Source organism: Echeneis naucrates, chromosome 3 (genome assembly GCF_900963305.1).
Source record: "Echeneis naucrates chromosome 3, fEcheNa1.1, whole genome shotgun sequence".
Taxonomy (NCBI): domain Eukaryota; kingdom Metazoa; phylum Chordata; class Actinopteri; order Carangiformes; family Echeneidae; genus Echeneis; species Echeneis naucrates.
In genome coordinates, this window is record NC_042513.1 from 10797695 (window position 1) to 10810301 (window position 12607).

General features: G+C 43.8%; 3 protein-coding genes across 4 annotated transcripts in view; 2 read left to right on the top strand and 1 right to left on the bottom strand.

The window, feature by feature from the left end:
- The window catches only part of itga11a (integrin, alpha 11a), a 42835-nt gene extending 40069 nt beyond the window's left edge, over positions 1 to 2766 (top strand). For both annotated transcript variants that reach the window (XM_029498119.1, XM_029498120.1), the window contains exons 29-30: positions 351 to 464; positions 1336 to 2766. In XM_029498119.1, coding sequence (XP_029353979.1) covers positions 351 to 464; positions 1336 to 1407 — 186 coding nt within the window. In that variant the 3' untranslated portion in view covers positions 1408 to 2766. The remainder of the gene's footprint in view (positions 1 to 350; positions 465 to 1335) is intronic.
- A 3135-nt stretch (positions 2767 to 5901) lies between these two features.
- On the bottom strand, positions 5902 to 7047 carry LOC115041179 (relaxin-3 receptor 1-like). The gene has a single exon (XM_029498502.1). It carries the CDS (start codon positions 7045 to 7047, stop codon positions 5902 to 5904), a length of 1146 nt encoding a protein of 381 aa, XP_029354362.1.
- Positions 7048 to 8232: 1185 nt separating this feature from the next.
- adamts7 (a disintegrin-like and metallopeptidase (reprolysin type) with thrombospondin type 1 motif, 7) overlaps positions 8233 to 12607 on the top strand; it is a 57972-nt gene continuing 53597 nt past the window's right edge. The window contains exons 1-2 of the mRNA XM_029498307.1: positions 8233 to 8515; positions 11287 to 11654. Of these exons, the coding sequence (XP_029354167.1) occupies positions 8422 to 8515; positions 11287 to 11654 (462 nt within the window). The 5' untranslated portion in view covers positions 8233 to 8421. The remainder of the gene's footprint in view (positions 8516 to 11286; positions 11655 to 12607) is intronic.

The window sequence follows — 12607 nt, forward strand, 5'->3', positions numbered from 1 at the left end:
AAATGAATGAGTCTTTCTTTAGGCACATATACCTCAGACTAATGTCTGAAAAACATGGTTTTACAATTAATCTTTGGGCTTTCGTAGTCTATGAGCTGACTCTAACATGTTTGGATTTACAATCATATCAGGGTAAAGTGGCTTCAGCACCAGCTGTGCATGTCGCCGCTTTTTCATGTCATTTTTTGCACAGTGGTCTAAGTCCACCTTCCAATTAAAGCGCATTACAGTATTATCATCTACATTGTGTCCCCATGTTTCTACAAGATGCTTAATAATATAGCAGCTGGCACTGAGCTCTGGTTGTATCTGGCAAAGAAATGAAATGTTATCATAATCTTCTCTGGCAGATAATATTGGAGATCAGAAAGGGGGGAGATTACAGGATCCCTACCTGGATTATCATTGGTAGCACATTGGGAGGACTCCTGTTGTTAGCCCTGCTCAGTCTGGCTCTATGGAAGGTAAGTAACCCTATTATGGTCATTCGTGGAAAACTGATGGTTATGTAGACATGCTATATTATCATCTGTATCCCAGCAAAGTAACAGATGTGTGTCAGAACTTGTTTATCCAGAGGCAACAGTCTGTTATGAAACTGTTACATTATGTCTTTACATCACGATTTTCAAGCACTGTTTCTTGGGTCATGTGACATTACATACTCAAAACACATGTGATGGATCAATAAATAAATCAATGCAATGCTTCAAACTTTTCAATTGTCAAATATCAAAGGCAGCAGTAAGACTTCAGCGTAGCGTGAGGCTGCCACCGTCTGGTCACAAATAGTTAAAAATAAATATGCAAACACTCAAACTGTATCTCATACATAATTTTAGAATTTGTTTATTAACCACTCTGAAACCAGAATTACACTGAAAAATTGCCCTGGTTGTTTTATAGCTAAACAGTTTTACTTATCACTTAAAAAATTGTAAAGTTACTGTTTGAAACTGTTACTTCCTTTTTTAAGGTTGGAGACCTGAGAAACAATGAGAATCGTATTCTTTCTTCTGTCATCAACCTGCTGCAAACGATCATGACAGGCCTAATCCAGATTTTAGAGACTAGATGATGAGCTCCTTTATATGTGAAAAAAAAAAACATGTTAAACAAAATATCAGTATTTCAGATTGTTTCAAACTCATCTGTAAAGGACTTTAACTTTAGATTTGAAACCTGATATTACTGTATCTGCGGTACATTTCATCTTATAAAATTACCTCAGGGGCATCTTTTTGCAGAAACCATACCTAACTGGATTCCCAGTGAAGATGTAGCATTTCATCTTGTCTCATTTCTCATTCTGTGTTCGTCTGCTTTCCCACTCAGCTCGGCTTCTTCCAGAGGCAGAAGCGGCGAGACGAGGATGAGGCCAACAGAAAAGAGGCAGAAGAGCGGTAACGCAGGCTCAGGGCCCCCAGCAGACGCCTTTTCCATAGGGGACCCTACACTCAGGGACCAACACACCTCCCCCTGCTCCCCAACAGCACAGTGGCACCACACAGACAGCTCTGCATGATCGCTGAAGCAAGGCTTTTTCAGTGCACTGGATCTGTCCCGCGCCACGACCCCTGACCCCCTCAAGAGTCAGCACTGTCACACTCACTTAGCATTCCTGCACTGTTACGACATCAGGGCCTTCTCGGTCTGTGTATTCCTCTGCCCTCTGTGTCGTCCCTTCAGAGCTCTTGGAGCTCTCATTTTCCTGGCTGTGGGCTGGAGCTATGGTGTTTTGTTTTTTTTTTTCTGGTCGTTTGAAAAGAAGAGTAGAACGAGCTTAAATCGAGACGAATTTCAGGCCACATTTTTCCCTTGAGGGCAAATGTTTGCCAGTCACTCTTTTGTCTCATATTGGTGTGTATTTATTTAACTCTTAAAATAAAATTTGAAAGACATGAAAACCTCAAGGGTGACTTGCCACCCAAACACTACCGCAAATGTTAAGTTACAATATTTTATATTAAATTTGATGTTTAAAGGATTTTATCTGCAGCATGTTCAGTTGACTTGCATTGCAATTTATACAGAAAAAAAAAACTGAACCGAAATCACCAGAGTGCAGAGAAGATCTGCGATGATTCATTTTTAAAGACTTTCTTGCTCTCTGCTTTTGCTGCAGAAAAGAATCTTCTAAACCTGTATATTCTCTATTAATATTTTCATCCTGAAAAACACGCAGGATGGTCTTTAAACATTTGATGCACTTTTAATTTGTACAAAATTAACTTGAATTTTGTAAATAGTCAAGTAGCATTTTATACCCTCTCAGTTTTATAAGTTTCATCATTTTCCCAAAGGTTGTTGGCATTACTCTGTAACTTTAACGACATGGCAAATTAAATGTCAGCTTTGTGTTACTGAACCTGTCAGACTAAGAGACGGTTTTCCATTAAACATGCACTGCATCAGGGCGTAGGGTGTGCATCAAATACTGCTGGAAATTTGTTTTAGGATTTGAACAGTTATACAGAAATCAAATGAAAGGAAAATAAGATGCCATCAAACTGAGCAGCGTGAATGCACATTGCTTACAGCACATCAGCACCCTCCAAGTGTTTCCAATGAATGTCAATTTGTTATTTTGATGGGGTGTGAAAAGCTGTAATACAACACCAAATAAAATGTTGTATATGTTTAATGAAAGTCTTTTTCATGGCTATGTATTAGGGGTTTCATCCAAATGGCAGCCCAATGTCATCACCCATCGGTTTTTGAAGAGCTTCGAATGTTGCCGTTTTCTGAAACCAGAGGAAACTGAGAAGATGGAGCTGAGGAAGGAGTGAGGGATGACCTGACCTGTTCTGCACTCAAAAAGCTCACAATTTCTGGTAGATTCTGTCCATCACACAGCTGGTGAGGAAGATATTTCCTGAGGTAAATGGACTGTTTAAAGAAAAAAAGAAAGAAAAAAAAAACCGGACCAAAGAGAATTTATCAGATTTCTGACTAGGGTTTTGTTTTATAACCATTTATCAACTTGTTTAACTGAATGATATGTGTGAATATTTAGTGTTAGCATCACTGTCAGGAAAACAGGACACTGTTTTTTCACAGTGTGTCTTGTTTCAGTCACATGTGACAGTAGTAACTTGTCCATGTATTTCTAGTTATGTTAGAAATTTTGCTGATTCCGCACACAAGTTATCGGGTCTACATTTATGCTTTGGCATTAATAAAGGTTTTGGACTTGCTTAATCCCTAATGCTTCATTAGCAAAAACAGGGTCTGTCACCTGTAATTATGCTTATATCTAAACTGTAGGTTCAAAAGTCCATCAGCTCTGCAGTTTAAAGTTTTAAATTTTGCTGATGTTTGTAATCCATCTTCGGTCCAAGCGTCCTGCAGCTCTCTTCTCAAAGTTGAAACAGTACATTAATGAGAGTCTCCCCGATGTAAGAGCCCAGTAAAAAGACCAGTCAAGATGAAGGAGGATTTTCCCCAGTCTGACACCGCAAGAGTTTTGTTCTGATCACTGCTCATTTATCCATAAAGGATCATTTTCACAGGCTGTACAGTATGTATGTTTTGTGTTTGTCCTCAGCCACCAGCAGGGGGACTGTGCATCTCTGATAATATCTCATGCATTCAGAGCCACACAGCTGGATTACACCTGTTACACTCCAACATTAACACATTTTAACATCTACCCACAACTAAAAAGAGAGCACAGTGAACGGTCCTGACTCAGATATGTCAACAACATCAGTGCAAACCTCAGAGTCAGAGGCCTGTTTGTGACTGTTTATATAAGCTGTATTTATTGTGATATTCTATTCGGACCTTATACATGACTGAACCAACTTACCTGTCTGTTTATGATATTATTAGTCAGATATCTGTACAGGATCAAACTGACAGGTTCTGTCCTGATTTAAACACTAACATTAAGATTGTGCTGCGCTCTGCAGACCAAAGCTGCAGGTTGAGTCAGCCATATCCATCACATTAAATAAACAATAATAAGACAATGCCCTCCCCTTCTGTGCTGTGCGTTGGTAACCATGATTACCATCTGCTGGTGGCATTGCTGTTTAAATTTTACTGCTTTCAGAAGGGGAAATTACCATGGATACAAATCAACGACAAATGAAAGCAGTCAAACAAGCAGAATTAAAGGTACGTTGTGACGCATCACATAAACACAACTATTTATTCAAAACAGCCGTCAGCTCATGTAAACATGCTGTGAGAGACATTGCTGTAAACACACTGAATAATTAGCTGCATGGGAAGGCGATTTGATTCATACCTCCGCTGGGGAATGGTGTGACATTCACCTTTTTCTTTATCATTTTGGATGTTAAGATGGACTCAGATTTCATTATTTGAGCACAGTAACATCCTCCCGCCGTGGACTTCCTCTCAGACAATAACTTATCACATCATGAAAACACCAAAGAGTAACAAGGGTATTGGACCTGCTGCCCTAGAGAGGTTGTAAACTTTTAATAACCATATCTTTTTTCAAAACCTTAACTTGGTTGTCATTTTGTAAAAACTGGTCCGTAACGTCCTGCGTACTCACAGTAAATCATGAAGAACATCTCACTAAACCATTTGATGTTTTTGATCCGATTATGAAATATACATGTTCATATGGACATATGAACAACGTACGAGCTAAATATATGAAACAAACTCTTTCATTATCATTATAACTGATTATATAATCTGTATTTATTGTGATTAAATGCTGTAATTGAAGCTTTAGGTCATAGCTTCTTCTAATTACTTGACTTGTGACTGAACCAAATAGTTTCATGTGGCTTCTCTTTCTAATCTGAACCAAAGGTGTAAAAAAAAACAAAAAACAAAACACCTTGTGTCACCTCAAGATACATTGTTCCATGACACAGATGAATCAGATAACGTTTTTTAAACGTCTGAGTTTCTGATTCATGGTGACTGACCATCACTGTGTATTGTGCCCGTGGTATAATGGACAGACCACACCTGACAAAGAGAGCTTTGCAGCTGCGAGCCTGGGCGCTTAGAAATCAGGTGTGGAGGAGCTGAACCAAAGCCTTCAGCCAAGTGACAGCTGTAACCTGTGCAGTTCATACTTTCTTCTCCCATTGTCACCTGAGACATGTTGTCTGTTGTAAAAACACCCACTTGTGAATAAAGATTCCACATTGACAGCCTGCCCAAGATGAAAATGAGTCAGGAGTTTTGAATCAAGAAGCCTGACACTGTGAAATCATTCAGAATGGACGTGAATAATTCTTTACCTTGATCTGTTCTTGCTTGTTTCTTCCTGCTATTCTTTCACTGTCAGAGCATCTAACTCAGTAATCCATGAATCTAACCTCAGATTCCCTCAGACACGCACCTGCCCTGTCCACAATGACAGCTTCAGCATTTCATTTTAGTGATATGAGAGATACTCCAGTGTGGCAACAGGTTATGTTAATGTACATAATACTTACACCATATTTCACTTGGAGGTCAGTGAGCACACGTTGAACAGTGTTCAGTACACGACATGGACAGAGGACGACTTGGCATTGAACACTGTCTCTGAAAGGGAAGGAAAGCAGGGAACTCAAGGCTATTGGACTTTATTAAAGGAAAGAAAAGTAAGCCCACCATTTCCCGAGATTGGAAAAAAAACAAACATTTATTTACAGCCAGGTTTTACAAGATGTACTTGAATAGAAAATACACAAGATCTTCAGATTTTATTATAATCTCACTTCATCACTGGCAGCTCCTAGTAAACAAATCACACATAGGCTTTAAGAAGAGCTCACTGGAGTTGCATTTATGAGGCAGAACGGGAGGTTCAATTTACTCCACCAATGGAATCAACAAGTCACATATTGAAGTAAAGAAAAACGACATTACATCAGCTTTTTTTTTTTTTGTTTCCTTTTTCTTTTCTCTCTTTATAAGTCATCGGGTGAATGGGAGCACCCTGGATCGGGACAAGCCTTTACGGTCTATGATGGACAGCGTGCAGTCCCTGTTGTCCATGATCTGTAGAGGCACGACTCCCTGGGTCTCTCCCTGCGTAAAGGAGCGCGTCGTGCAGCCCTTGGCCGAGGACGGAGCGGGGACTTTCCAGATCAACCCGCTCAGAGTCTTCCTGATCTCCGGCCTCATCAGGCAGTAAAGCACCGGGTTCAGACAGCTGTTTGCGTGAGCCAGGCACACGGTCACCGGGAACACGTATGTGTGCACCGTGTAGTAAGTTTTATCCCAGTTGACCGCATTAAATTTGACCAGGACGCCCCAGAAGGTGATGGCGTGATTGGGCATCCAGCAGCAGAAGAAAGACAGGACCACGATGGCGACGGATTTGGTGACTCTGGATCTCCGCTTGGAGTTTCTGCTGTCCATGCTCCTCCGGCGCACCAAGCGCAGGAGCATCAGATAGTTCGCACACACTATGAGCATGGGGATGATGAAAGCGACCAGTATCTTCTGGATGTGATAGAGGGCGAGCCAGTCGTGTCCTTCGGGGAACCTGAGGAGGCAGAGTTTCTCTCCAGCGACGACCGACACGGCGGAGAAGACGGCGGTGGGAGCCGTGGCCACGGTGGCTGCCACCCACAGCAGGGCGCACACCCACAGCAGGCACCGAGACCTCCTGTAGGTCTTCTTCTTCAGGGCGGAGGCGACAGACCAGTATCGGGTCACGCTCATGGCAGTGAGGAAGAAGACGCTGGCGTACATGTTCATCACCGTGATGGACAGGACGATCTTACACATGGCGTCTCCAAACGGCCAGCTGAAGTCCAGCGCGGTGTCCACGGCCCAGAAGGGCAGAGTCAGCACGAACTGGAAGTCCGTCACCGCCAAGTTGATGATGAAAACATTGATGGTGGACCTCTTTCGTCCTTGTCGTAGCCTCATGAGGAAGAAGACCAACAGGTTGCCCACCAAACCCACCGCGCACACCAAAGAATAGACGGTGGAGATCAGGATCCTCAGGACGGGGCTGCCGTCTGCGCTCACATCGATGTCTTCGAACCGAAACCTCCCATCTCCAGGCGAACTTCTGTTCGGCGATGCGCTGTAGTTGCACGTTTCATTCATCTTTAGTTAGTTAGTTACCTGAACACACACACACCTGACTCACTGCGCGCACAGCCTTCAAAAAGCCACAGACCGAGCGCACCGAGGCGAAGTGCCCCAGCTCTGAAACACAGCCCATCCGACCTCCATCCGCATCACACCTCTGTGCCTGAGAGCTGACCCGGAGCGGGCTTTTATACAGGTGAGTCTCCTCAGCTGCGCCACCATTGGTGGACCGAGGCGTGACAGAGGGAATGAATTTCCAGGACAGAAACAAGCAGAACGCATCCAATCCAGCAGCAGCTGTGCAGGTGCCATGCCCAAAACCGAAGAAAAACCAAGACCTCATCACAATCCGAGACAAAACTACACAAACACACCCAACTGCGTCTGTCTGTCTGTCTGTCTATCTGCAGAAGGATGATCTGCATATCACAGAAGACACAGCAGAGTTAAGAATGAGAAGGAATGACGTTTCCAGATCAGCACACAGCGTATTTCCATCTGCTCCTATAGATGAGCTCCTGTTGTCAGTGAGTTTGACGGCTCCAGCCTGCATCCGTGGCCCATCGAGCCTTTCTTCCCCCGGCAGAGGGGGCGCTGACTTCAACTATAACACACAAATATTCAGCTGGAACAAAGCTGAAGAGCCAAACGACCGAGTGGACTTTCTACATACACTCTGTTCTGCATTGAAGATCTCCAAATGGGCCAGGTCAACATTTTGAGCTGAAGTCGTTGGCTCAAGTAAGAGCCCCATATTTATTTATTTATTTATTTATTTATTTATTTATTCTTTCAGATCAGGATCTGAAATTTTTCACAATTTGTTCACGACTTTTGTATGAGGTTCAGATCTCTCTCTCTCTCTCTCTCTCTCTTACTCGTATTTTTTTAGACAACAATAAGCAAACCAAAGTAAAAGCATAAAATGGTTAAAACCATATAATGGGTAAGAGGGTCCTCATCTGACCCGCAGAGAACTCGGATCACCTCAGTCTGAGGGATCTGTGCCAGGTCCGCTTCCTCGGAGCAGCATTCCCCTTTAAGCCTTGAGCCGGCCCGGGAGATGGCCCATTGTCTTAAGTCCACCCATCTGTGGGGGTGGCTCCCTCCGACAAAGTTTGCAGAGCAAAGTTTCAAGCTGTCACTTGGCCGTCGGGAGCAGGCTGATGGGGGGACACCGGGGGCCGGTGAAGGCGTAAGCACACGGTAACAGCGACCCCGGCGGAGCTGCACCATGTTCGGACCTGACGGGGAGAAGTTTGGCCGCACGGCCGCGACAAAGCGAGGAGCGCATCCAACACAGATGGAAACCATCTGAACGGACGAGTCGACTCTTGAGTTACAGGGAGACATTCAATGCTTTGAACGCAGACTGAAGGTCCCGACAAAATGGCCCGTTTGGACCGCCGGCTGTCCATTCACTTCTTCACAGCCCTTCTGACGCTCCTGGAGAGCGGCACAGTGGGACTGAAGCCCGAAGCAGGTTAGTGAGCCCGAAAACACGCTTTGACGGTGTTCACTGATGGAAACACCACGTCCAGTGTGTGCTGAGTGAGAAAGGCAGAAAGTCCTGGGATGATGATAGCAAATGAAGCCTCAGGCTTAGTGTACTCTGGTAATTGGAGAGACTTTTCGTTGCAATCAATCCTCAGAGGCCAAGCTCCATCTGCCCTTGCCCTTGAGCAAAACCCACACATTGCTGTCTCTCTGACCTCTGACCTCACCAGTGAAGGCAAGATGCAGAATTTCCCATGGGGGGGTGGGGTGGGGGGGGTGAGTCACACCTCCACTGATATTTTGCAGAAGTAAGCAGAGCAAGGAGTCAGGATGCTTCCTGTCTCCTGTATACATCAGCTGTGTACCCTTGAGAGACAAAGAAAATCCTCTCAGGCATTACATACAAGTGTGTCTCACTAAAGACGGAGGGGAAACAGGAGTTACAAAGTGTTGATTTAAACCAAGAACAACAAATAACTCAGATCCAGGAACCCTCTTGAAAAGATGGACTAGCTGTGTTGAATCCGGTGAGAGAAGGGGTCATAATACCAATTAAATCAGCAAATTGAATAATTTACAATGAAATTAACATCAACTTGATAAGTTGTGTCTGCCAGCCACTTATAAACCACCATGTGGTTCAGTTCCCTCATTGAGAGTCACTTCACAACCAAACACTGTTGTGTAGCTACAAGTGTTATTGTTTTCCACCCACACAAGTCAGATTTTTTTTTTTTTTTTTTGCATGGGGGATGTTTTATTATTGAAGCGTTTTCATTGGATTCCACATTTTCTTTTTCTTGTAAACCTACTGGCACAGCTGCTTAATGAGAGGCTGTAAGGACATCTTTGTCATTTAGAGTCCAAGCATTGTTTTTATTGTGTTCAATGAGGCATTGCCATAGGCATGAAGCGCCAGGCAGGTGTGGGGAAACTCACCCCTGCCGTGCTGGAGTTTACCCCAGTGTACCAGACGCCTGAAGGGGAGGGGGGAAAACTGGACTTTTGGATTTGGAGATGGGGTGCCATCCAAGCTGTGTACAGCCAGGATTGAGCACTGCTGGTCTGAGCTGAAGAGGTGATAGGACAGGGCACTTTGGGGAACTTCTGAACCACAGTAATTCAGGGAACTCTGGGACAGTGCAGACAGGGGTGGTGGTCGCTCTGTTCAAGAAGGGGGCCTGGGGGGGTGTGCGAATTACAGAGGTATCACACTTCTCGGCCTCCCTGGAAAAGTCTACCCTAAAGTACTGGAAAGAAGGGTCAGAACGATTGTCAAACCTCAGATTGAAGAGGGAGCTGAGCCAGAAGGCGAAGCTCTCCATCTACCAGTAAATCTTTATTCCTACCCTCACCTATGGTCATGACTGAAAGAACAAGATCGTGGATCCAAGCCGCCAAAATGTTTTTTCTCCCCAGGGTGTCTTGGGTCTCCCTTAGAGATAGGGTGAGAAGCTCAGTCATCCAGGAGGGACTCGGAGTAGAGGGCTGCTCCTTTGCGTGGAAAGGAGCCAGCTGAGGTGGATCGGGCATCTGATAAGGATGCCAGCAGGGCGGCTCCCTTGGGAGGTGCTTCTGACACGTCCAACTGGGAAGACACCTCAGGGCAGAACCAGGACCAGGTGGAGAGATTATATCTCCTCGCTGGCCTGGGAGTGCCACGGGATCCTCCACTCAGAGTTAGCCAAGGTTGCTGGGAAAAAAGAAGTCTGGGGCTGCTATCTAAAGCAACCTGACTTCAGGAGGAATTATTACAGATCAGATATATTTGTCATGTGTCATGAAATCAGTTTCATGAAATGGTGGAGTAAATGAATTTCATGAAATGAGGTCAACCACAGTGCTCACACAACCACCCTGCATATTTGCATTTAGAAAAGTCAAATCTTTGAATCCAGAGTGCCAATCATGCTTGGTTGACATATGACAGCCATTCATTTAGCATTAAATCAAAACCAAGGGAAAAGGCACAACCCCTGATAAATTTCTATGCTTTTGGTTTTTACTGTAACTCTGTCTGCGGATATTCCATCTTAATTATTTCTGTGCTGTATTTTATTAAGGAAGGAATTTAAGTGTATATTACTTCTGTGGTCGAATGGGACAAGATAAAAATGTGGGTGGGATTTAAGCTCCTCATTTAGTGAGACACCCTAAAGAGCTGGCTGCCAAACATATCCTCCATCTTCCTGTGGTGAAGCATTCATACACAGATGACACTTAAGAAGATAATCCACTGCTTACCTGGATGGAAAGAGACTAAAATCATTGTTTACATTCTGTTCATTTGTCTTGAATAAGATGCCAACAGCAGTATTATGAGAGGCAGGCCTTGCAGATCAAACGGTCAAATCAGCTTACCTCCTCATTATTATTTCTAGCTTTCTTTGTTCCTTTCTTGATGAAGCCTGGTGAAATAGCATAATGTAAAAGGCATAACATCATCAAAAAGAAAAAAAAATACAAACATGGAAGATGCTGAGTAATCTAATTAGCTCTTATGTCTTTTGAAAACATCTTCATGTCAGATTAAAACCCACAGATCAAAAAGTCAAAGTGAAAGAAGCGTCTGTCAGTTTTCTTGCAACAGGCACTGTAAGTCACCAGCTGCAGTCACACATGAAAATGATGTTTTTCTGAGCTTTTTCTGTTTTATTTAAAGCTTTACAGACGCTAAATGATTTGATCGGCCTCCCCGTCCCCATGATTTAATAACCATTCCAATCTGACCTATCCTCTTTTGCAACCCTTTGACAGGAAGACTTCTGTTGGATCTTCCAGAGTATGAAGTGGTTCACCCCACCCGGGTGGATGCCAGAGGTCACTTCCTGTCCAACTTCCTGTCACACCAGGCCCGCCGAGTACAGCGCCGGTCAGCCTCAGCAGGACGAATGGACTTAGATCGAGTTTTCTATCAGTTGTGGCACAGTGGCCATAATTTGAACTTTAACCTCACACTCAACCCAAACCTGCTGGCTCCAGGTTTCCTGACGGAGAGGAGGTATGGTGGCCTGGATGGGGCCAAGATCCATCCTCCCGGGTCCTTCCAGTGCCATTTCCTAGGTGAAGTGTGGGATGGAGCCACTCTGAAAGGCAACGCAGCCATGAGTACCTGTGATGGACTGGTAGGTGGATAAACAAACTGGTTTCAAGTTTTTTTTATCGGGTCCACTCACTGTTGTCCAAGTTGTGTTGAAATGCCCTTCACCGTAAGTGCAGAGCTGAGCTTAGTGCTTTATTCAAACCAAGTAACGTGTATGTAATGAAGAGCTTGTATCAAAATCTGTGCAGAAGAATGTCCAGACTTCAAACTTAAAAGAAAACTTAAGGGCAGTTTTTGGAAAGGCGCACACCAAAGACGGAAATACAATGTGTGTGTCTGAGGCTACAGTATCTTTTTAGTGCTTAACACAGATGTTCACAGTTTCTTAGTGGTACTCAAGTTTGACCTTGAACATTATGTTTGTAAGCTGTAGAGCCTGCACTAGTTACCAAACTTGGTACTTCCAGAGTGTAGCTGATAAAGTGGCCCCCATACCAAAACCCAACCATTTATGTTCTGCTCTGCCTCTGTGAATTTTCAGAGCCCTTATTGAAACGTTATGGCTCATCATTTTATGGAGAGATTTTAAATGGACAACAGATGGTTTTCAGCTTTGACGCATCATCTGCATCATCTACTGCCGTAGCATTTCTCCGGGACAATGGGAAAGTCATTTGAAACAACAGCAGGCTTCATGCTAGAAAAAAAAAAAAGCAATCAATCACAAACATTCAGACATTGCAGATAATCTCAAACACTCCCACCAATGAAGATCAACTGTCCCCAGTGTCCTCACAATGTAATTATCCTCATCACACATGCAGTATTGTGATCATAGGCAAGATGTTTGTTGAGAGTGTGGGACATTTAGAAAAGTTTACTCCGATAAACTTGAATTTAAAGTCTCGCCTGGCAAATTAATTTTGTGTTGCCATTGGCTTTACTCCAAACATGTATTGCAATCAGGCCCAATGTCACCTGAAATGATCAGTTTTTGCAAGACGCTTCATAGGACATTTGAACTAAACTGATTTT